Below are 24,423 nucleotides of genomic sequence, written 5' to 3' on the forward strand. Positions count from 1 at the left end.
TTTTGGTGGAGTTGTCGTGCCAACCATTTCAACATGGGAATGATCTCCACGTTCTCTGGTCTTGTCCTTTTGGTAGAGTTGTCATGCCAACCATTTCAACATGGGAATGATCTCCACTTTCTCTGGTCTTGTCCTGTGGCACGACAACTCTACCAAACCATTTCAACATGGGAATGATCTCCACGTTCTCTGGTCTTGTCCTTTTGGTAGAGTTGTCGTGCCAACCATTTCAACATGGGAATGATCTCCACGTTCTCTGGTCTTGTCCTTTTGGTAGAGTTGTAGTGCCAACCATTTCAACGTGGGAATGATCTCCACGTTCTCTGGTCTTGTCCTTTTGGTAGAGTTGTAGTGCCAACCATTTCAACGTGGGAATGATCTCCACGTTCTCTGGTCTTTTCCTTTTGGTAGAGTTGTCGTGCCAACCATTTCAACATGGGAATGATCTCCACGTTCTCTGGTCTTGTCCTTTTGGTAGAGTTGTCGTGCCAACCATTTCAACATGGGAATGATCTCCACGTTCTCTGGTCTTGTACTTTTGGTAGAGTTGTCGTGCCAACCATTTCAACATGGGAATGATCTCCACGTTCTCTGGTCTTGTCCTTTTGGTAGAGTTGTCATGCCAACCATTTCAACATGTAGCTACCGCTTCATATCTTCTGGTCTTAAAAATTCAACCATTTTGCAACCTTAGTTTAACCTTGATTTGCGTGGTCTGGTGTGAATTGCGTCACGTGGGCTTTTTTCTTGAATAGAAAAAGGGGCGGGTCTCATAATGTTTGTGCACACCTGGGCGTGGCCACTGACTGTGAATAAATTACCATAAAACATCCAATTCTCATTTAGAAGACTAAATCACATTTTGTTTTCTTTTGAAAAGTATTCTTCTACTTATTCATCAATTTTTTTATACAACATTCAGAAGTAAACCTGACAGCTGGGAAATGTGCACTTTAAGAGATATAGTTGTGGGTTTCCTGTCCTACATGAGATCACCAAATGAAACACACTCGACATGACTGTCCCTTTAGTGTCCCAAATTCTCAAAAATAATTAGGAGTTTTAGGAGTTTTCTAAAGAGAAGCTGTTTGTTCTCTGTAGGCTCTCTCTCTCCGTGCTCTCCCTCCGGGCTCTCCCTCCGGGCTCTCCCTCCGGGCTCTCCCTCCGTGCTCTCCCTCCGTGCTCTCCCTCCGTGCTCTCCCTCTGTGCTCTCCCTCTGTGCTCTCCCTCCGTGCTCTCCCTCCGTGCTCTCCCTCCGTGCTCTCCCTCCGGGCTCTCCCTCCGTGCTCTCCCTCCGTGCTCTCCCTCCGTGCTCTCCCTCCGTGCTCTCCCTCCATGCTCTCCCTCCGGGCTCTCCCTCCGTGCTCTCCCTCTGTGCTCTCCCTCTGTGCTCTCCCTCCGTGCTCCATGGCAGCGAAGAGAGTTTCTAAAGCAGGAATTTATGACTGTTGTAAAACCTGATGTGGGTGAGCGAGGGGGCGGGGGGGTGGGTCCACAATTTACACCCCGAAAGGGCCACCTTGTGACATCTGTTGCTGCCCAAAATGACCGAGAGGGAAAAAAAAAAACTTTGCTTTTTATTCACTGATGAAAATACCAGTTGAAGTACAATTTTTTGACCACCATGCTTATCTGTGTGTAGGTCCATTTGCATAATTAAATTTGTCTTTTGTTAGCCATCATGCATCTTATTTATCCAACACCACTATCACACACTCACAGCATACAGAGCCTGGGAGAGATTTCTCCTGTTGCTGCCGGAGTAGAACATATGCAGCAATTCTAGATGCATTCGCACGTTAACAGTTTTCATTTTTAAAAAAATAGCGATTTTTCAATTTCTCAACTGGTAATTGAAGTGCGTCTCCCATTTCACAATTCAACAGTCTATCAGAGCGTCATCCACCACTACAAGGTTAGCTGGAGGCATTTTGAAAACATACTTCATTGTTTTGAAACCTGAAAAGTTTTTTATTTCATATTATCAGGCTATATACAAAATCCAACCATGGAAATGTGGAGGCAATTATTTTATAAAGACTTCATGTTTTAACGGGAAAGCGTACAATTTATCCCACCGTTCTGCATAACAGTTTGTGCTTTTTCATCTGTGCATTTTTGTGGAACAGTTTTCATATCAACAATGTTCATTTCTCAAAATCATTGTCACGTTGGTTAATCTGAAACATCTTAATTTAAAATAATAAAAAGTAAAGTCAATGTGAGATCCTCCGTGTCGAAGCGTTGATCCGTTGGCGACTAAAGAGAGGAGAGCATTTCTCAAAATGCTCTGAGCAATTATTTTGTTATTTATCAATCCGTATATTTGAGTTTAACCATAATAGTAGTTGTATTATTAGTTGTGTCTTTTTCTGGAGGATAACATTCATTGTAACCAGCTTTGTATGGATTGTTTTTAGGAAAGGGTGATATGTTGAACAAAGTTTAATTTTCAGTTAATTGGAAAATGAGAAGTTGCGGTCTGTATGAAGGCTGAGCCTTATAATCTACTGGCAAACCAATTAATGTTAGTGAAGCTTTTAATGAGAGGTTTAATGCTTTAATATTGTATAATTTAATAATTTCAGCCTCCAAAATTATCATTATATAAATATGCATGTTTAATCCTGTCTGGTTTAGCATTCCAAATAAAATGAAATATTTTTTGCTCATATGATTTTAAAAATAAAACGAGTTGTCTGGAGTAGGCAGTGCCATTAGCAAGTAAAGTGTGATCGGACCAGAGAGGTAATCATTCCATAAATATACTATTTTCTAGCTTACTTTGATACTGTAGTTATATCGATATTTGTGCATAAAGGCGTTTCCTGTATAATACGTGTTCCAGAAACAAATGGATCCCACCATGTCGAACAAACAAATTGTCTGTCTGCGTTTATAAAATCGAATTTCATGTTTCCATCAGCTATTACTTTCCTATGTAATTCATCCACATGACATGGTTGGATGGAAACCTGGTTATTAACCAATAAAATAAAAAATATGTTATTGTTTATTATTATTATTTAATATTGTTATTATTATAATAGTACCACAACGTGGCACAGCGCCTATCTTAGTCTTTAGGGAGAAACCTTGGTGAAATTCAGACACCTTCCATATTCATGAGAGCAGAGTTGGGTTGCTGGGGTTGGTAAGTGTTGAGGATAGCCACAGGAAAGGAAGACCCAGAGTTACCTCTGCTGCAGAGGATATGTTCATTAGAGTTAACTGTCTCTCATGAGGACCGTCACAGGAAACGAAGACCCAGAGTTACTTCTGCTGCAGAGGATAAGTTTATTAGAGTTAACTGCACCTCAGATTGCAGCCCAAATAAATGCTTCACAGAGTTCAAGTAGCAGACACATCTCAACATCAACTGTTTGGAGGAGACTGCAGCAATTTGACCATGAAGGCCTGATTCACACAAATAAACCTCCACTAACCACTACCGTGACGGAACACAGAGGAACCGCCCGACCGGGACGGAACACAGACACGTATTAACACACAGCTTCTACTTCCTGAACTGTCCACAGTAGTGTTGGGGGGGCATTCCCTTAATCCCGTTAGATTAGTCGTGAAATACTAATGTTCTTAGTGATCAACTGGAACGGGGAATCAAAGGGAACAGTATTCCTCTGGGAGGAAGATGGAAACCATTTAAATACCCAAATATTGGTTTGGAATGTAGATAATGGAATGGATATGGCCTCCCCTTCAATTTAGTATTTTAACAGAAATCATGTTTTTACATTTATTTTAGAGGGGTCATCTCCCTGTTTGTCTTTGAGGCCGTGGGCTTCATTTTTTTTATTACACTGTTAGCCTGATTTTGGGGAACACCACCCTCTCTCGCTGACGGTTACGGCTTTGTTGGGCCTGTTTTTTGTGTGAGACGATTTGAAGACCTCTCCTCCGTGTGTTCTGGTCTCCGCTGCAGCTGGTGTCTCCTAGGGTTCCAGCTGGCCAGGCAGCCAGGCGGGCAGACAGGCTGTCCTGGAGCCCAGAGCGTGTGTGTGGCAGGCAGGTACGGCCAGCTGCTCCATGGGGCTGGTGGATCTTGGCATGCTGCGAGAGCTGCTGTGCTGTGACCAGGTGGTGTGGTGATGTTCGGGGAGCCAAGGAGCGGGAACCCACCTGCTGTGGTCTCTCTCTCAATTCAATTCAGTAAATGCTTTATTGGAATTAATGGCTGGTTGCCACTGTTGCCAGAGCAATGTATTTATTGTGTGTGAGTGCTATGGGGCGATAGTCATTTAGACATGTTACCTTGGCATTCTTATGCACAGGGACTATTGTTGTCCTCTTGAAACATGTAGGTATTTCAGACTGGGTCAGGGAGAAGTTGAAAATGCTCTCGCATGGTTCAGTGTTAATTGGCTCGGAAGTGAGCATAGAAGGCATTTAGCTTGTCTGGTAGGCACGCATCACTGGCCAGCTCACGGCTGGGTTTCTCTTTCTACACCATGATAGTTTTTAAGCCACATGCGACGAGTGTCAGAGCCGGTGGATTCCTTCTCAGCCGTATTGACACTTTGCCTGTTTGATTGTTCGGTGGAGGGCATAGCGGGATTTCCTAGAAGTGTGTCAGTGCGGATGTTGCCTGTAATCCATGGCTTCTGGTTGGGATATGTACGTACGGTCACTTTTGGGACGACGTTGTTGATTCACTTATTGATGAAGCCCGGTGACTGAGCTGGTAATGCCATTGGATGAATCTTGGAACATATTTCATTCTGCTAGTGAAACAGTCCTGTAGCTTAGTATCCGCTTATAAGCAGGAATCAGGAGGATTTATGGTCAGATTTGCCAAATGCGGGAAGAGTGAGGGTATATGTGTCGCTTTTCTTCGCTGTTCGTTTTTTTTTTGTTGCCTCTAGTTGCATAGATGACATGCTGGTAGAAATGATAGATTTCAGTTCTTGCATTACAAGAAATTTTATATTTTTGTTCAGTATAGTTGAGAGAAAAACACTGCTCTTACTAGTATCTCTGCTCTTAACTTTTACACATCGGCCTTTTTAAAATTTGCACCCTTAATTAGGCTCCACCCACATCCGTTCAATGTGTTTTCATAAATAAGATCCAGTCAAACGTTTGGACACCTACTCATTAAAGGGTTTTTCTTTATTTTTAGTACTTTCTACAATATAGTATTTTGAGCTTTTTTGAAGCTGGTGTACAAAACCATAAGTAAAAGATGCAATAACAAAACTTAAGAACGGGAAACACAGACATAGCGTACAGAGTAGATCTACCACTTCTTAGACTGGCTTTCAATGAGAATGATAGATCTATAATGCACATTTCTTTGTGAATATGGGTCGCCCAAAAAAAAGTAACATTGACTTTTTACATTTTTTTTATTGAAGACCGCGCCCCCCGACGCAGCCGTTCTGTCCTGCCGATGTAAAACACGGGATATGATGCTTCCCACGGGAGCATCCTATGTCTTAGACCATTAAACCATGAGGAAATTCCCTGTTGTCTGAAAAAAGAGACTGGTTTTGAGGTACGCAGGAAGGGCTACCACATCATGTGACCATGAGCAATTATTCTGTACAGGCTTCCTTCTTTTCACTCTGTCATTCAGGTGTCGTGTCTTTACTATCATTAACTGAAGACTTTTAGTTTTTTTTAAAGATTCTCTGTAATTAGCATTTCGTGATTAACTAATCAGTCAAATGTAATTAACTAGGAAGTCGGGGCACCAAGGAAAATATTCAGATTACAAAGTTATAATTTTCCTAATATAACTCTTCAGATATTTTAATACCTGATCAATTAGTCTTCTTAATGAATGAATTATTTATTTTACCTCACGTTAGTCTCATTCCAAACGTTGTAAATTGTTGGTTATCTGCACGAACCCAGTCTTCACTATGAGTCATCCATACATCAATTGTCTTAAATCATTTATTTACTAACTAAGTAATTCACAGAAATGCATAAACAAACAGTAGATATGGTTACAAGGAAATGATGACGGAGTTTCCCAAGTGGGATAAACCGGCATCGCGGCTAGGTGCACAAAAGGGAAGTGGGGGTCGACTGAGAAGACGACACACAGTTGATAATTATAACAATTGAAATGCTAATCCTTTGCACATGAACGCTCACTCATTCGGGAACAATTGCAATCAATATATATTTACGCTCAGTGTGTCGTCGGGGTCTCTGTTGAAAAGTTTGTTTCTGTTGGAGAGTGTCCGTCCTCTCTGTTATGGTTAGAATGGGTAGTTCAGAGTGACATTCATTCATGTCGTTATAGAATAGATGTTTCGGCGGTTGTCGGTCTTCGCGTTCAATGATACCGAATTCCTAGCTGCAGACTAGTAATTAATATCAAAGACTTGTTCTTATTCTGTCGGTATCGATAGTCTTAAGAGTTTAACCACGTGGGATGGTTAAAAGATTCAGCAATCTACTTGAACCTTATTTCCCTCTATGATAGAGGTACTGGTCTCGTCTCAACCCTTAGCGCTCTCATAATTTGAGGTAAGCTCGGTCTCAAACCTTGGCCCACGCGTTATCGAGGTAAGCTGGTCTGGTGATAGAAAAACCCAGGTGGGGGTTTTATTTGGAACATAGAAAAGGGCTCATGATGCCGGGTCCTGTCTGTGCCCCTGGGATTTTATTCGGAACATCGAAAAGGGCTGTCTCATGACGCCGGGTCCTGCCCCTGGGGGCGTGCCAAGGATTTAGTGAAACTTTTTAGGAAATTGGAGTTTCCTCCATTAAACAGTCCAAAATCACATGACACAATTTCACAAACAGTTCCATCCTCACTCATTCATTTTATACAATAATTAGATGTAAGCCTCATATCTGAGGCTATTATATAAACAGCGTTATGTGGCCGTATTGTCTCCCATGAGTTTCACAAATTGTACCAAACGGACCAGTTCTTAGCTTCACCAATCTTTTATACCTTCTCCAGAACATAAATGTTGTTCGGACCTCAAGTTCTGTGAGGTGGAAGAAATTCCCTTGTTCTCTCTATGAAACTTCACTCTCTTTCTATACTGTGGCCATGAGGAGATAATCCCCGGCAACTGAATTAGGAAGGTCGCCTGTATTTTTGTAGTGACTGGGTGTATTGATACACCGTCTAAAGTGTAATTAATAACTTCACCGTGCTCAAAGGGATTTCCAACGGCTATTTATTTTTTTACCAATAGGTTCCCTTCTTTGTCAGTCATGGAAAACCTCCCTGGTCTTTGGATGAATCTGTGTTTTTAAATGCATTGCCTTATAGATAATTGTGGGGTACAGAGATGAGGTAGTCATTGAAATTGGTACTCCTGAACTTATTTATGCTTGCCATAACAAGGGGTTGAATACTTATTTTTTTTTATTTTATTTAATTCATTTATAAAATCATAATCCCGCTTTGACACTATGGATGTGTGTGTGTGTGTGTAGGCCAGTGACACAAAATATTATGGACTAGATTCAAGACTATATTTCAGATGCATCAAGACATTTGGCGCTCTTTTTTGGAGGGGATGTCTATCAACGTAGACCGGCCTAATTCGGCCCTACATGCATTTGTTGGTGTTTCAAATATTTCTACAGTATCTCTGTTGGATTGCTTGTCCCATTTAGTGTAGCTATGATACCACACGTCCATACAGAGCAGTGAACTGAATAATACTCTCTTCTCTGAGTGAACACAAATTAACTCCACACTTGTTTTCCGAATACTTACATGGCAAAAGTTTAGACACACCTACTCATTCCTTGGTTTTCCGTTATTTTTGCTTATTTCTACATTGTGGAATAATAGTGAAGACATCAAAACTATGAAATAACACATATCGTGTAGTAACCCCCCAAAAAGTGTTAAACAAATCAAAATATATTTTATATTTTTGATTCTTCAAAATAGCCACCCTTTGCCTTGATGACAGCTTTGCACACTCTTGGCATTCTCTTAACCAGCTTCATGAGGAATGCATTTCCAACGGTCTTGAAGGAGTTCCCACATATGCTGAGCACTTGTTGGCTGCTTTCCCTTCACTCTGCGGTCCAACTCATCCCAAACCATCTCAATTGGGATGACGTCGGTTGATTGTGGAGGCCAGGTCATCTGATGCAGCACTCCATCACTCTCCTTGGTCAAATAGCCCTTACACATCCTGGATGTGTGTTGGGTCATTGTCGTGTTGAAAAACAAATGAAAGCAATTCGACCGTGAAGGACTGATTCACGCAATCTCCTCTGAACAGTTCATGTGTCTGTTACTTGAACTCTGTGAAGCATTTATTTGGGCTGCAATGTCTGAGGCTGGTAACTCTAATGAACTTATCCTCTGCACCAGAGGTAAATCATGTCTCTGACCTACTCATCGTCAGCCTTGTCATTCCACCCCGTCTCTGAAAGATGGCTGCTGCAGCATATTGACGATTATGTAGGTTTAGCTAGAGATGTGAATATCAGCATTACACTTTTGTGTGTGTTGAAAATAACTAAGCTTTATGATTGCAGATATGTGAATATTTAGAATAAATTCACATCCTTTTTTATTAGGGCCTTGGTTTGCATTGTATACGTCTAAAAAGAGCGATAATGTAGGCGCTGGTATCTTTCTGCATGTTGAAATGGTCTCACCATTTTAGTACATTTTAATGAATAACATACTTGAATGAAAGGCCTGCTTGAAGGAAAGGCCTTCTGCAAAACAACTAGCCCAGAGCAGCACCTTTACAGCTATCTCGACACAGTATAGCAATGCCCCTGAATGAACCATTTGAATGAACAAAACACTTGAATCACTTCAGTTTTGATTACAAAGTTTGGTAATGACTTCTTAAAACAAAGGTTGAGAGGAGAGTGGACCCATGTGGACCCGTGTGGACCCGTGTGGACCCGTGTGGACTCTAGTGGACCCTAGTGGACTCTAGTGGACCCGTGTGGTCTCTAGTAGACCCGTGTGGACTCTAGTGGACCCGTGTGGACTCTAGTGGACTCTAGTGGACCCGTGTGGACCCCTGTGGATCCTAGTGGACTAGTGTGGACCCGTGTGGACTCTAGTGGACCGTGTGGTCTCTAGTGGACCCGTGTGGTCTCTAGTGGACTCTAGTGGACCCGTGTGGTCTCTAGTGGACTCTAGTGGACCCGTGTGGTCTCTAGTGGACCCGTGTGGACTCTAGTGGACCCCTGTGGTCTCTAGTGGCCTCTAGTGGACCCGTGTGGTCACTAGTGGACCCGTGTGGTCACTAGTGGACCCGTGTGGTCTCTAGTGGACCCGTGTGGTCTCTAGTGGACCCGTGTGGACCCGCGTGAACCCGTGTGGTCTCTAGTGGACCCGTGGGGACCCGTGTGGACCCTAGTGGACACGTGTAGACTCTAGTGGACCCGTGTGGTCGCTATTGGACCCGTGTAGACCCTAGTGGACCCGTATAGACCCTAATGGACCCGTGTGGACTCTAGTGGACCCTGGTGGACCCGTGTGGTCTCTAGTGGACCCTGGTGGTCTCTAGTGGACCCGTGTGGACCCTTGTGGACCCTAGTGGACCCTTGTGGACCCTAGTGGACCCTTGTGGACTCTAGTGGACCCGTGTGGTCTCTAGTTTACCCGTGTGGACCCGTGTGGTCACTAGTGAACCCGTGTGAACCCGTGTGGTCTCTAGTGGACCCGTGTGGACCTGTGTGGTCTCTAGAGGACCCGTGTGGACCCGTGTGGACCCGTGTGGACCCTAGTGGACCTGTGTGGTCTCTAGTGGACCCGTGTGGACCCTAGTGGACCCGTGTGGTCTCTAGTGGACCCGTGTGGACTCTAGTGGACCCGTGTGGACTCTAGTGGACCCGTGTGGACTCTAGTGGACCTGTGTGGTCTCTTGTGGACCCGTGTGGACTTTAGTGGACCCGTGTGGACCCCTGTGGACCCTAGTGGACCAGTGTGGACCCGTGTGGACCCTAGTGGACCGCGTGGTCTCTAGTGGGCCCGTGTGGTCTCTAGTGGACCCGTGTGGTCTCTAGTGGACTCTAGTGGACCCGTGTGGTCTCTAGTGGACCCGTGTGGACTCTAGTGGACCCGTGTGGTCTCTAGTGGCCTCTAGTGGTCCCGTGTCGTCTCTAGTGGCCTCTAGTGGACCCGTGTGGTCACTAGTGGACCCGTGTGGTCACTAGTGGACCCGTGTGGTCTCTAGTGGACCCGTGTGGTCTCTAGTGGACCCGTGGGGACCCGTGTGGACTCTAGTGGACCCGTGTGGACTCTAGTGGACCCGTGTGGTCGCTAGTGGACCCGTGTGGTCGCTAGTGGACCCGTGTGGTCGCTATTGGACTTGTGTGGTCGCTATTGGGCCCGTGTGGACCCTGGTGGACCCTAGTGGACCCGTGTGGTCTCTAGTGGACCCGTGTGGTCTCTAGTGGACCCTTTTGGTCTCTAGTGGACCCTTTTGGTCTCGTGTGGACCCGTGTGGACCCGTGTGGACCCGTGTGGTCTCTAGTGGACCCGTGGGGACCCATGTGGACCCTAGTGGACCCGTGTGGTCGCTAGTGGACCCGTGTGGTCGCTAGTGGACCCGTGTGGTCGCTATTGGACTTGTGTGGTCGCTATTGGGCCCGTGTGGACCCTGGTGGACCCTAGTGGACCCGTGTGGTCTCTAGTGGACCCGTGTGGTCTCTAGTGGACCCTTTTGGTCTCGTGTGGACCCGTGTGGACCCGTGTGGTCTCTAGTGGACCCGTGGGGACCCATGTGGACCCTAGTGGACCCGTGTGGACTCTAGTGGACCCGTGTGGTCGCTAGTAGACCCGTGTGGTCGCTAGTGGACCCGTGTGGTCGCTAGTGGACCCGTGTGGTCGCTATTGGACCCGTGTAGACCCTAGTGGACCCGTGTGGACCCTGGTGGACCCGTGTGGTCTCTAGTGGACCCTTGTGGTCTCTAGTGGACCCGTGTGGACCCTTGTGGACCCGTGTGGACCCTTGTGGACCCTAGTGAAACCGTGTGGACCCTAGTGGAACCGTGTGGACCCTAGTGGACCTGTGTGGACTCTAGTGGACCCGTGTGGACCCTAGTGGACTCTAGTGGACCCGTGTGGTCTCTAGTGGACCCGTGTGAACCTGTGTGGTCTCTAGTGGACCCGTGTGGACCTGTGTGGTCTCTAGAGGACCCGTGTGGACCCGTGTGGTCTCTAGTGGACCCGTGTGGACCCTAGTGGACCCGTGTGGACTCTAGTGGACCCGTGTGGACTCTAGTGGACCCGTGTGGACCCTAGTGGACCCGTGTGGACTCTAGTGGACCCGTGTGGACTCTAGTGGACCCGTGTGGACCCTAGTGGACCCGTGTGGACCCGTGTGGACTCTAGTGGACCCGTGTGGACTCTAGTGGACCCGTGTGGACTCTAGTGGACCCGTGTGGACCCATGTGGACTCTAGTGGACCCGTGTGGACCCTAGTGGACCCTTGTGGACCCGTGTGGACTAGTGGAACTGTGTGGACTCTAGTGGACCCGTGTGGTCTCTAGTGGACCCGTGTGGTCTCTAGTGGACCTGTGTGGTCTCTAGTGGACCCGTGTGGACTCTAGTGGACCCTAGTGGACCCGTGTGGACCCTAGTGGACCCGTGTGGACCCGTGTGGACCCGTGTGGACTAGTGGAACCATGTGGACTCTAGTGGACCCGTGTGGACTCTAGTGGACCCGTGGCTGGTGAGAGTTGTAATGTGGTGTAAAAGGTATTAAAGGAGCACATAGGCAAACCCATTTGAAGTTGGAAACCACTCAGCTCCAGCAACCATCCAATTAACAGCACAATTAAACACTTCAACTCTACGTTTAAATTAGGAAAATGGATTTGTGAATATTGAAAAAGTTCATCTCAATCAGTGTGGGACACAAATAATAATATTAATAATGACCACTATTAATAATGACCTCTAGATTAGTTGTGATATGGTGTCATCAGTCACTGTTTGATACAGTATTAGTATTGACCACTAGATTACAGTTGTGATTCGGGGTTAACATGAGGTCGAAAAACTTGAGCACCTTGCAGCTCAGAGCTAGTGTTCAAGCATCTCATTTTTGATGCTGTTAAAACCACAATGTTTTTAGTGATTTGATCTTAAGTGCTAATTCCTCATGTGGAATTGGAAAGTGGGTTTTGATTTAATTCTAATATTTAGACGTTTTTCTTAAATCAGATTTTAATTTGAGTTTATTTCTTTGTCGTTTTTTTCTAAATGTTCTTTCCAGATGTTTGTCATCCCTCTCTTTATAAATCCATGTGGTCTTTGTACCTTAACTTTAGGCACGACAGTTTAACTAAACTCATGAGGGATCTATGGGTTGTATTTTTCAACAATCATTGGATATACACTGAGTGTACAATGCATTAGGCACACCTTCCTAATATGGAGTTGCACCCCCTTACCGCCCCTTTTGCCCTCAGAACAGTCTCAATTTGTCGGGGCATGGACTCTACAAGGTGTAGAAAGCGTTCCACAGGGATGCTGGCCCATGTTGACTCTACAAGGTGTCGATAGCGTCCCACAGGGATGCTGTCCCAAGTTGACTCCAATGTTTCCCACAGTTGTGTCAAGATGACTAGATGTTCTTTGGGTGGTGGACCATTCTTGATTCAACAGTTTCCCATGTGTATGTGTAAAACCAAGCAGCGTTGCAGTTCTTGACACACTCAAACCGGTGCGCCTGGTGTGCCTGGCACCTACTACCATACACGGTTTTAAAGACAATTCAATCGTCTAAATATTAGAATTAAATCAAAACCCACTTTCCAATTCCACATGAGGAATTTAACTGGTCTCCTCCTCTTCATCTACACTAATTTGAAGTGAATTTAACACATTCAGCATCAAACAATTTCTCGTTTGAGGTTTCCAATTAGAACGGGTTATTTTTCATAAATTTGCATAAATGTGCTTTTGTTTTTTGCTTTATGGTATATCTCATTGATTTTTTTCACAACCACACTTACACCATTCAAAAGTTTGGGTCACTTAGAAATGTCCTTGTTTTTGAAAGAAAAGCACTTCTTTTTGTCCATTAAAATAACAGTGTAGACATTGTTAATTTTTTTATTTTTTATTTATCCGTTATTTTACCAAGTTGACTGAGAACACGTTCTCATTTGCAGCAACGACCTGGGGAATAGTTACAGGGGAGAGGAGGGGGATGAATGAGCCAATTGTAAACTGGGGATTATTAGGTGACCGTGATGGTTTGAGGGCCAGATTGGGAATTTAGCCAGGACACCGGGGTTAACACCCCTACTCTTACGATAAGTGACATGGGATCTTTAATGACCTCAGAGAGTCAGGACACCCGTTTAACATCCCATCCGAAAGACGGCACGCTACACAGTGACATCAATAAGGGATCATAGCACCTGGTCATTGTCATGTATGGATCATCTCATGGATATACTCCGTGTATATCATTATTTTAAAATCGCAGATTGCCTTTTTTTAACTATATACTTGTCTCTCCCCTTTCTGTGATTGCAGGATGCTTTCCTGGTCGTCTTAGCCATCCTGGTGTTCATGCTCTGTGTGTATGCGTTCTTCTACCTCAACCTGAGCACTGAACTGGATATGGACCTGGATGTGGACTAAAGCAGGAGAGGACAACTTAACCTCGGGCTCGGGGTCTTGCTGGGCTGGGCTATTGTCAGGCTCTGTCAACATGGCATGGCTCATTGACTATTGTCAGGCTCTGTCAACGTGGCTCTGGCTATTGTCAGTCTCTGTCGGCATGGCTCATTGGCTATTGTCAGTCTCTGTCAACGTGGCTCATTGACTCATCTTGGATGCAAATTTGACTCCATTTTTTTTTTTTGTCTGATTCCGTTTCATTTTTTTCCTCATTTCTGTTTTCTCCATTCTGTTTTCCCTGGGTTTTTTAGGCTTTTTGTCAAAATCACTTTTATAGAACATTCAGTTTTAGTTGTGGTCCAGAACGATGCTTAAACCACGTCAGGAGACCACTTGAGGTCTGGGGAAAATGGATAAATATATAATTTTTCAATGTAAGCGCACACCAGCAATAGACTGTTTGATAAGCGATGATACTGTAGCGTTCATGTGATGGCAGAGTTTGCAAAACAATTGGCCACTGGATTGTCGCGATTGTCATTCTGCCAATTAGGCATAGTCTACTTTTTGTAGTTAACATTTAATTGATAAGTTGTTGTTTTTTTGGGGGGGGGAGCTTTATCATCTACCAAGAAGACTGTTGACATTAGCATCATCTCTAACAGCTACACAGAGACACATGCACGAACACAGACGGGGCTGTTGCCTCTTCAGAAATATGAATCACTGATGTGTTTTTATTTCATGTCTTTATATGAATGAATATTAATGAATGTTATAAGTTCAATAAATGTTGTAATATTGTTGAATTCGGTTTTTAATATCTGCATTATGTCTGCTGTTCTCCGCAACAGAGATTTTGTACATACATCCTGTTCTGGACAAACTCCTTTCTGATTAACAGAGGAGACTTCCCAACCTCTACCTGGCACTAACAGAAGGAGAAACACGGATATGGTCTTCTACGTGACACTAAAGACCATCTGCCTTTGTAGGAGATGATGGTGATGATGATGATGATGGACCTTGGAGATGACCGTATCTTGATTGTTCGAATACCCACTACACTGGCCACTCTTCTTCGCGTTTTCATTATTATACATATATTTTTATACAGATTTCTTGTTTTTTTTTTTCATTTTATTTATTTATTTCACCTTTAATTTAACCAGGTAGGCCAGTCGAGAACAAGTTCTCATTTGCAACTGCGACCTGGCCAAGATAAAGCAAAGCAATTCGACACAAACAACAACACAGAGTTACACATGGAGTAAACAAAACATACAGTCAATAATACAGTAGAACAAAAGAAAACAAAAAGTATATATACAGTGAGTGCAAATGAGGTAAGTTAAGGAAATGAATAGGCCACGGTGGCGAAGTAATTACAATATAGCAATTAAACACTGGAATGGTAGATCGGCAGAAGATGAATGTGCAGGTAGAGATACTGGGGTGCAAAGGAGCTAAATAAATAAATAAATACAGTATGGGGATGAGGTAGGTAGATGGGCTGTTTACAGATGGGCTACGTACAGGTGCAGTTTCATTGCCCCCTTTTGTTTGACTGTAATACCATCTGAAAAGTAACGTTGTCCAGTTGCCTTCATAAACTATTAACACCTCTTGACTTTTCCTGCATTTTGTTGTGTTACAAAGTGTCCTTAAGAGTCTATTGACGCACCCGTGTGCATCAATCGAAATAACATAACAAAATCCCCATCAAAATCTGTTCGTTTAAGAGATGTCTGTTTTTTTTTTTTTGTACTGTGTCTCGATCCACCGACTCCATCTGTCAGACATCCTGAAAAGCTTATTATTAGGTCTAAAAAATTGCAGATCCGTGTCACATTGGGCTAGGCAGGTTACCGGAAGGTTTATTTAATTTAAAAATGGAAAAGAGATTGAAAACAAATTGAAATATATACAAAAAAAATGAAAAATACAAAAAGTACAAACCACGTCTGCACTGCTACGCCATCATGTCCACTTGGTAAGCAAGTCTAGTGTAGATGGGGCTTTATGTTTTCGGTTATTGTCCTGCTGAAAGGTGAATTCATCTCCCAGTGTCTGTTAAGAAAGCAGACTGAACCAGGTTTTCCTTCTCCAGCTGCTGAGTCAGGAAGGATGCCTGTATCTTTATAGTGACTGGGTGTAATTGATAACTTCACCATGCCCAAAGGGATATTCAATGTCTTGTCTATTTTTGGGTACCCATCTACCAATAGGTGCCCTTCTTTGCGAGGCATTGAATATACCTCCCTGGTCTTTGGTTGAATCTGTTAATGAAATTCGCTGCTTGACTGGGGGACCTTACAGTTATCTGTATGTGTGGGGTACAGAGACGAGGTAGTCATTAAAACATCATGTTAAACACTATTATTACACACTGAATTCATGCAATTTTTTTTGTGACTTGTTAAGCACATGTTTACTCCTAAACTTAGGCCTGCCATAACAAAGGGATTGAATACTTATTGATTCAAGACATTTCAGCTTTTAATTTTTTTTTAATAATAATTTGTAAAAAATATCAAACATTTGTGGGTATAACACCCTATTTCCTATATATAGTGTACTACTTTAGACCAGGGCCCTATGGCACCCTATTCCCTATATAGTGCACTACTTTAGACCAGAACCCTATGGAACCCTATTCCCTATATAGTACACTACTTTAGACCAGAGCCCTACGGAACCCTATTCCCTATATAGTACACTACTTTAGACCAGAGCCCTACGGAACCCTATTCCCTATATAGTACACTACTTTAGACCAGAGCCCTATGGCACCCTATTCCCTATATAGTGCACTACTTTAGACCAGAACCCTATGGAACCCTATTCCCTATATAGTACACTACTTTAGACCAGAGCCCTATGGAACCCTATTCCCTATATAGTACACTACTTTAGACCAGAGCCCTACGGAACCCTATTCCCTATATAGTACACTACTTTAGACCAGAGCCCTACGGAACCCTATTCCCTATATAGTACACTACTTTAGACCAGAGCCCTATGGCACCCTATTCCCTATATAGTGCACTACTTTAGACCAGAGCCCTATGGAACCCTATTCCCTATATAGTACACTACTTTAGACCAGAGCCCTATGGAACCCTATTCCCTATATAGTGCACTACTTTAGACCAGAGCCCTATGGAACCCTATTCCCTATATAGTGCACTACTTTAGACCAGAACCCTATAACACCCTATTTCCTATATATAGTGTACTACTTTAGACCAGGGCCCTATGGCACCCTATTCCCTATATAGTGCACTACTTTAGACCAGAGCCCTATAACACCCTATTTCCTATATAGTGCACTACTTTATACCAGAGCCCTATGGAACCCTATTCCCTATATAGTACACTACTTTAGGCCAGAGCCCTATAACACCCTATTCCCTGTATAGTGCACTACTTTAGACCAGAGCCCTACGGAACCCTATTTCCTATATAGTGCACTACTTTAGACCAGAGCCCTACGGAACCCTATTTCCTATATATAGTGCACTACTTTTGACCAGAGCCCTATAACACCCTATTCCCTATATAGTGCACTACTTTAGACCAGGGCCTTATAGAACCCTATTCCCTATATAGTGCACTACTTTATACCAGAGCCCTATGGGGAATAGGGTGCCATTGGGAAGCATCAAGAATGTGGACTGACTGAAACCTAATCATATTCCTGTCACTTCTCCTCACTGCCTAAGGATGTTGTCAGGATTTTCTATGTCCGTAAGACTGCAGAGTCATGTTGCTACCTAATGTCATGACTTAACATTAACATTTCATCTGAATACTTATTGATCTATTTACCTAACTGTTTCATTTTGAATTAATTATGTAACAATGAACTCATTAGGATCTGGGGCACCACGAGAGTGATTCTTTAAAGAGTTACCATCTCCAGAATTAAATTCTAAAAGGTCTTTACCTATCACATTTATAAACACTGAACTTATTAACCTCGTATCATATCATCATTCTGAACAGTCGTAGCCTCCTTGCATCTGCAACAACAAAAAAACAAGCCTTATGATTCAGTACTACACAAATTGTCTCAGCCCTGACCCTTGTCTCAGCCCTGACCCCTTGTCTCAGCCCTGACCCCTGTCTCAGCCCTGACCCCTGTCTCAGCCCTGACCCCTTGTCTCAGCCCTGACCCCTTGTCTCAGCCCTGACCCCTGTCTCAGCCCTGACCCCTGTCTCAGCCCTGACCCCTGTCTCAGCCCTGACCCCTTGTCTCAGCCCTGACCCCTTGTCTCAGCCCTGACCCCTGTCTCAGCCCTGACCCTTGTCTCAGCCCTGACCCTTGTCTCAGCCCTGACCCCTGTCTCAGCCCTGACCCCTGAACAGAACTAGAGTTGACTTTCCTTCCATTCGCTCAGCCGTGTCGATGGTTCCCAGTGGGGTGATGAGAGTAGCGTAATACGATAATATTGTCCGAGAGGTGAGTTTATCGTCTCCACTTCGTGTTGAGATTGAGTTCAAACCACTTTAAATATGCAGCTGCAGCTCTATGTCTTTCTGGTCTGGTATGTTAATTATTAACACATCATTTATACAGTTTGCAGCAAAAGGGTTATTCCGGCAGGCTGACACGCTCTCTGACTTCACTCGGGGGGCGGTAACTACTTATTGTGCGCAGTTATAAAAACAATTATGTTATAGCTTCTCAAATCCCTCTCTTAATTAACAAAAACCCTTTTCATAATTGTTCATATTACACAACGCATAGTATGGACACTTAATACATGTAGTGAGTGACTTTCCGGTATTTTCTTGTTAACATTTTTGAATTACATCACAAAATGACAAACAAAACGACAGTATTCAATGGATCGGACCATTTCCCACATTCTATGTTAGAAATATTGTTCCAGTATTCGCTTTTGTACGAGTTATTTTCAGTGGGAAAAGTCTGTTTAAACAAGCAAGATTACTTTGAATCTTGACAGACCTGAATCTTGTCCTTTTGATTTAGTTATTTCCTTCTTCCTCTAGGGTGAGAGTGGGTCTGATTGAAGTTATTCAATGTAAAACCTGATCTGACCTATTTGGATTCCCGTGGACAGTCATGACACTAATCATATTCCAATCACCTCTCCTCACTGCCCAAGGACGTCGTTAGGATTTGCTATGTCCTTAAGACTGTGTAGCCATGCTGCTCAGGACCTGCATTCCTGAGCACAAATGTGTGCTTACACACACACCTACCTCTGCTTTACAGATCCCAGAGATTAGCGTATGGGATGAAACAGAAAGCTTTCCGCTGATTGGCTGAATGTGTGTGCTGAATACCAAAACACACATCATGGCTTTCCCAAAAGGCACCCTACAGTATTTCCTATATAGTGCACCACTTCCTGTAGGGCTCTGGTCTAACGTAGTGCACCACTTCCTGTAGGACTCTGGTCTATTGTAGTGCACCACTTCCTTTAGGACTCTTGTCTAACGTAGTGCACCACTTCCTGTAGGGCTCTGGTCTAACGTAGTGCACCACTTCCTGTAGTACTCTGGTCTAACGTAGTGCACCACTTCCTGTAGGACTCTGGTCTAACGTAGCACTATGAAGGGAATTTGAGACGCCACATCTCATCCTCACCGGCTTTCACAGAAACTATTAGCATTATTATTATTATTATTATTATTAATATGCAAATACTCATTTGGTTCTTCTTTGATAATGGAAGTCAATGCATAAAAGATGTAGAGACCTAGGTCGTATGACGACAGGATCCATGTAGAGACCCTAGGTCGTATGACGACAGGATCCATGGAGAGACCTAGGTTGTATGACGACAGGATCCATGGAGAGACCTAGGTCGTGTGACGACAGGATCCATGTAGAGACCTAGGTCTTGTGACGACAGGATCCATGTAGAGACCTAGGTCTTGTGACGACAGGATCCATGTAGAGACCTAGGTTGTATGACGACAGGATCCATGGAGAGACCTAGGTCTTGTGACGACAGGATCCATGTAGAGACCTAGGTCGTGTGACGACAGGATCCATGTAGAGACCTAGGTCGTGTGACGACAGGATCCATGTAGAGACCTAGGTCGTGTGACGACAGGATCCATGGAGAGACCTAGGTCTTGTGACTACAGGATCCATGTAGAGACCTAGGTCTTGTGACTACAGGATCCATGTAGAGACCTAGGTCGTATGACGACAGGATCCATGTAGAGACCTAGGTCGTGTGACGACAGGATCCATGGAGAGACCTAGGTCGTGTGACGACAGGATCCATGTAGAGACCTAGGTCTTGTGACTACAGGATCCATGGAGAGACCTAGGTCGTATGACGACAGGATCCACGGAGAGACCTAGGTCGTATGACGACAGGATCCATGTAGAGACCCTAGGTCTTGTGACTACAGGATCCATGGAGAGACCTAGGTCGTATGACGACAGGATCCATGTAGAGACCCTAGGTCTTGTGACTACAGGATCCATGGAGAGACCTAGGTCGTATGACGACAGGATCCATGTAGAGACCTAGGTTGTATGACGACAGGATCCATGTAGAGACCTAGGTCGTATGACGACAGGATCCATGTAGAGACCTAGGTCGTGTGACGACAGGATCCATGTAGAGACCTAGGTCTTGTGACGACAGGATCCATGTAGAGACCTAGGTCTTGTGACTACAGGATCCATGTAGAGACCTAGGTCGTGTGACGACAGGATCCATGTAGAGACCCTAGGTCTTGTGACTACAGGATCCATGTAGAGACCCTAGGTCTTGTGACTACAGGATCCATGTAGAGACCCTAGGTCTTGTGACTACAGGATCCATGTAGAGACCCTAGGTCTTGTGACGACAGGATCCATGTAGAGACCTAGGTCGTATGACGACAGGATCCAAGTAGAGACCTAGGTCGTATGACGACATGATCCATGTAGAGACCTAGGTCGTATGACGACAGGATCCACGGAGAGACCTAAGTCGTATGACGACAGGATCCACGGAGAGACCTAGGTCGTGTGACGACAGGATCCATGTAGTGACCTAGGTCGTATGACGACAGGATCCATGTAGAGACCTAGGTCGTATGACGACAGGATCCACGGAGAGACCTAAGTCGTATGACGACAGGATCCACGGAGAGACCTAGGTCGTGTGACGACAGGATCCATGTAGAGACCTAGGTCGTATGACGACAGGATCCATGTAGAGACCTAGGTCGTATGACGACAGGATCCATGTAGAGACCTAGGTCGTATGACGACAGGAACCATGTAGAGACCTAGGTCGTATGACGACAGGATCCATGTAGAGACCTAGGTCGTATGACGACAGGAGCCATGTAGAGACCTAGGTCGTATGACGACAGGATCCATGTAGAGACCTAGGTCGTATGACGACAGGATCCACGGAGAGACCTAAGTCGTATGACGACAGGATCCACGGAGAGACCTAGGTCGTGTGACGACAGGATCCATGTAGAGACCTAGGTCTTGTGACTACAGGATCCATGGCGAGACCTAAGTCGTATGACGACAGGATCCACGGAGAGACCTAGGTCGTGTGACGACAGGATCCATGTAGAGACCTAGGTCTTGTGACTACAGGATCCATGGAGAGACCTAGGTCTTGTGACTACAGGATCCATGGAGAGACCTAAGTCGTATGACGACAGGATCCACGGAGAGACCTAGGTCGTGTGACGACAGGATCCATGTAGAGACCTAGGTCTTGTGACTACAGGATCCACGGAAAGACCTAAGTCGTATGACGACAGGATCCACGGAGAGACCTAGGTCGTGTGACGACAGGATCCATGTAGAGACCTAGGTCGTATGACGACAGGATCCATGTAGAGACCTAGGTCGTATGACGACAGGATCCATGTAGAGACCTAGGTCTTGTGACTACAGGATCCATGTAGAGACCTAGGTCTTGTGACGACAGGATCCATGTAGACTTCTTATCATATCCTTATATTTTCCTCTAAAGACTGAAGAGAATATAAAGTAGTAATTATTTATTACTTGAGGAGGTAGTATTTATGATTACTTGACGGTACCTCTTCTTACCTTAGTCTGTTGTGCGAGGAGGTTCAGTACTCTGTGAAGCATTTATTTGGGCGTCAATTTCTGAGTAACTAATGAACTTACCTCTGCAGCAGAGGTAACTCTGAGTCTTCCTTCCTTGTGGCGGTCCTCATGAGAGCCAGTTTCATCATAGTGCTTGATAGTTTATGCAACTGCACTTGAAGAAACTTTAAAAGTTCTTGAACTTGCTGGATTGACTGACCTCCATGTCTTAAAGTAATTATGGACTGTTGTTTTTCTTTGCTTATTTGAGTTGTTTTCGCGCTATGGGACTCCCGAGAGTCCCATAGCGCGAAAACAACTCAAATAAGCAAAGAAAAACGACAGTCCATAATTACTTGTGTCATGCACAAAGTAGACGTCCTAACCGACTTTCCAAAACTATAGTTTAAAAAGAAATGTGTGGATTGGTTGAAAAACAACTTTTAATGACTCCAATTTAAGTGTATGTAAACTTCGGACTTCAACTGTATGTGTATATATATATATATATATATATCACACACGCATTACTGTAACACACACATTACCGTAACACACACACACTACTGTGACACACACTACCGTAACACACACACACTACTGTGACACACACACACTACCGTAACACACACACACTACTGTGACACACACACACTACCGTAACACACACACACTACTGTGACACACACACACTACCGTAACACACACACACTACTGTGACACACACACACTACCGTAACACACACACACTACTGTAACCCATTAAGGCAGTTTCTAAAATCTAGATGATATAGAATAAATGTCTGGAACATGACTACAATGGATGGTGGTGGGGAGTCTTTCATTTCCAGCTAACACATCCTGTATAACACACCAGTCACTTCCTGTCTCTAGTGCTTCCTAAGTTCCAGGTAACAGCTGGGAGGTGTTCACACATCACCTCCCTCATCATCAGTTCCATGGGTTGTCTCAGCCCTGACCCCTGTCTCAGCCCTGACCCTTGTCTCAGCCCTGACCCTTGTCTCAGCCCTGACCCCTGTCTCAGCCCTGACCCCTGTCTCAGCCCTGACCCTTGTCTCAGCCCTGACCCCTGTCTCAGCCCTGACCCCTGTCTCAGCCCTGACCCCTGTCTCAGCCCTGACCCTTGTCTCAGCCCTGACCCCTGTCTCAGCCCTGACCCCTGTCTCAGCCCTGACCCCTGTCTCAGCCCTGACCCTTGTCTCAGCCCTGACCCCTGTCTCAGCCCTGACCCCTGTCTCAGCCCTGACCCCTGAACAGAACTAGAGTTGACTTTCCTTCCATTCGCTCAGCCGTGTCGATGGTTCCCAGTGGGGTGATGAGAGTAGCGTAATACGATAATATTGTCCGAGAGGTGAGTTTATCGTCTCCACTTCGTGTTGAGATTGAGTTCAAACCACTTTAAATATGCAGCTGCAGCTCTGTCTTTCTGGTCTGGTATGTTAATTATTAACACATCATTTATACAGTTTGCAGCAAAAGGGTTATTCCGGCAGGCTGACACGCTCTCTGACTTCACTCGGGGGGCGGTAACTACTTATTGTGCGCAGTTATAAAAACAATTATGTTATAGCTTCTCAAATCCCTCTCTTAATTAACAAAAACCCTTTTCATAATTGTTCATTTTACACAACGCATAGTATGGACACTTCATACATGTAGTGAGTGACTTTCCGGTATTTTCTTGTTAACATTTTTGAATTACATCACAAAATGACAAACAAAACGACAGTATTCAATGGATCGGACCATTTCCCACATTCTATGTTAGAAATATTGTTCCAGTATTCGCTTTTGTACGAGTTATTTTCAGTGGGAAAAGTCTGTTTAAACAAGCAAGATTACTTTGAATCTTGACAGACCTGAATCTTGTCCTTTTGATTTAGTTATTTCCTTCTTCCTCTAGGGTGAGAGTGGGTCTGATTGAAGTTATTCAATGTAAAACCTGATCTGACCTATTTGGATTCCCGTGGACAGTCATGACACTAATCATATTCCAATCACCTCTCCTCACTGCCCAAGGACGTCGTTAGGATTTGCTATGTCCTTAAGACTGTGTAGCCATGCTGCTCAGGACCTGCATTCCTGAGCACAAATGTGTGCTTACACACACACCTACCTCTGCTTTACAGATCCCAGAGATTAGCGTATGGGATGAAACAGAAAGCTTTCCGCTGATTGGCTGAATGTGTGTGCTGAATACCAAAACACACATCATGGCTTTCCCAAAAGGCACCCTACAGTATTTCCTATATAGTGCACCACTTCCTGTAGGGCTCTGGTCTAACGTAGTGCACCACTTCCTGTAGGGCTCTGGTCTAACATAGTGCACCACTTCCCCTGGGACTCTGGTCAAACGTAGTGCACCACTTCCCCTGGGACTCTGGTCAAACGTAGTGCACCACTTCCCCTGGGACTCTGGTCAAACGTAGTGCACCACTTCCTGTAGGGATCTGGTCTAACGTAGTGCACCACTTCCTGTAGGGCTCTGGTCTAACATAGTGCACCACTTCCCCTGGGACTCTGGTCAAACGTAGTGCACCACTTCCCCTGGGACTCTGGTCAAACGTAGTGCACCACTTCCCCTGGGACTCTGGTCAAACGTAGTGCACCACTTCCCCTGGGACTCTGGTCAAACGTAGTGCACCACTTCCCCTGGGACTCTGGTCAAATGTAGTGCACCACTTCCCCTGGGACTCTGGTCAAACGTAGTGCACCACTTCCCCTGGGACTCTGGTCAAACGTAGTGCACCACTTCCCCTGGGACTCTGGTCAAACGTAGTGC

At 44.7% G+C, this 24,423-nt stretch overlaps 1 protein-coding gene across 3 annotated transcripts in view; it reads left to right on the plus strand.

Annotated features, from left to right (window-relative positions):
• The window catches only part of triqk (triple QxxK/R motif containing), a 46,101-nt gene extending 31,731 nt beyond the window's left edge, over positions 1-14,370 (plus strand). For all 3 annotated transcript variants that reach the window (XM_021559745.2, XM_036971306.1, XM_036971305.1), the window contains one exon: positions 13,475-14,370. In XM_021559745.2, the coding sequence (XP_021415420.2) occupies positions 13,475-13,582 (108 nt within the window). In that variant the 3' untranslated portion in view covers positions 13,583-14,370. The remainder of the gene's footprint in view (positions 1-13,474) is intronic.
• The last annotated feature ends 10,053 nt before the right edge of the window (positions 14,371-24,423 follow it).

The sequence above is a fragment of the Oncorhynchus mykiss genome, chromosome 32 (genome assembly GCF_013265735.2).
Source record: "Oncorhynchus mykiss isolate Arlee chromosome 32, USDA_OmykA_1.1, whole genome shotgun sequence".
Lineage (NCBI taxonomy): Eukaryota > Metazoa > Chordata > Actinopteri > Salmoniformes > Salmonidae > Oncorhynchus > Oncorhynchus mykiss.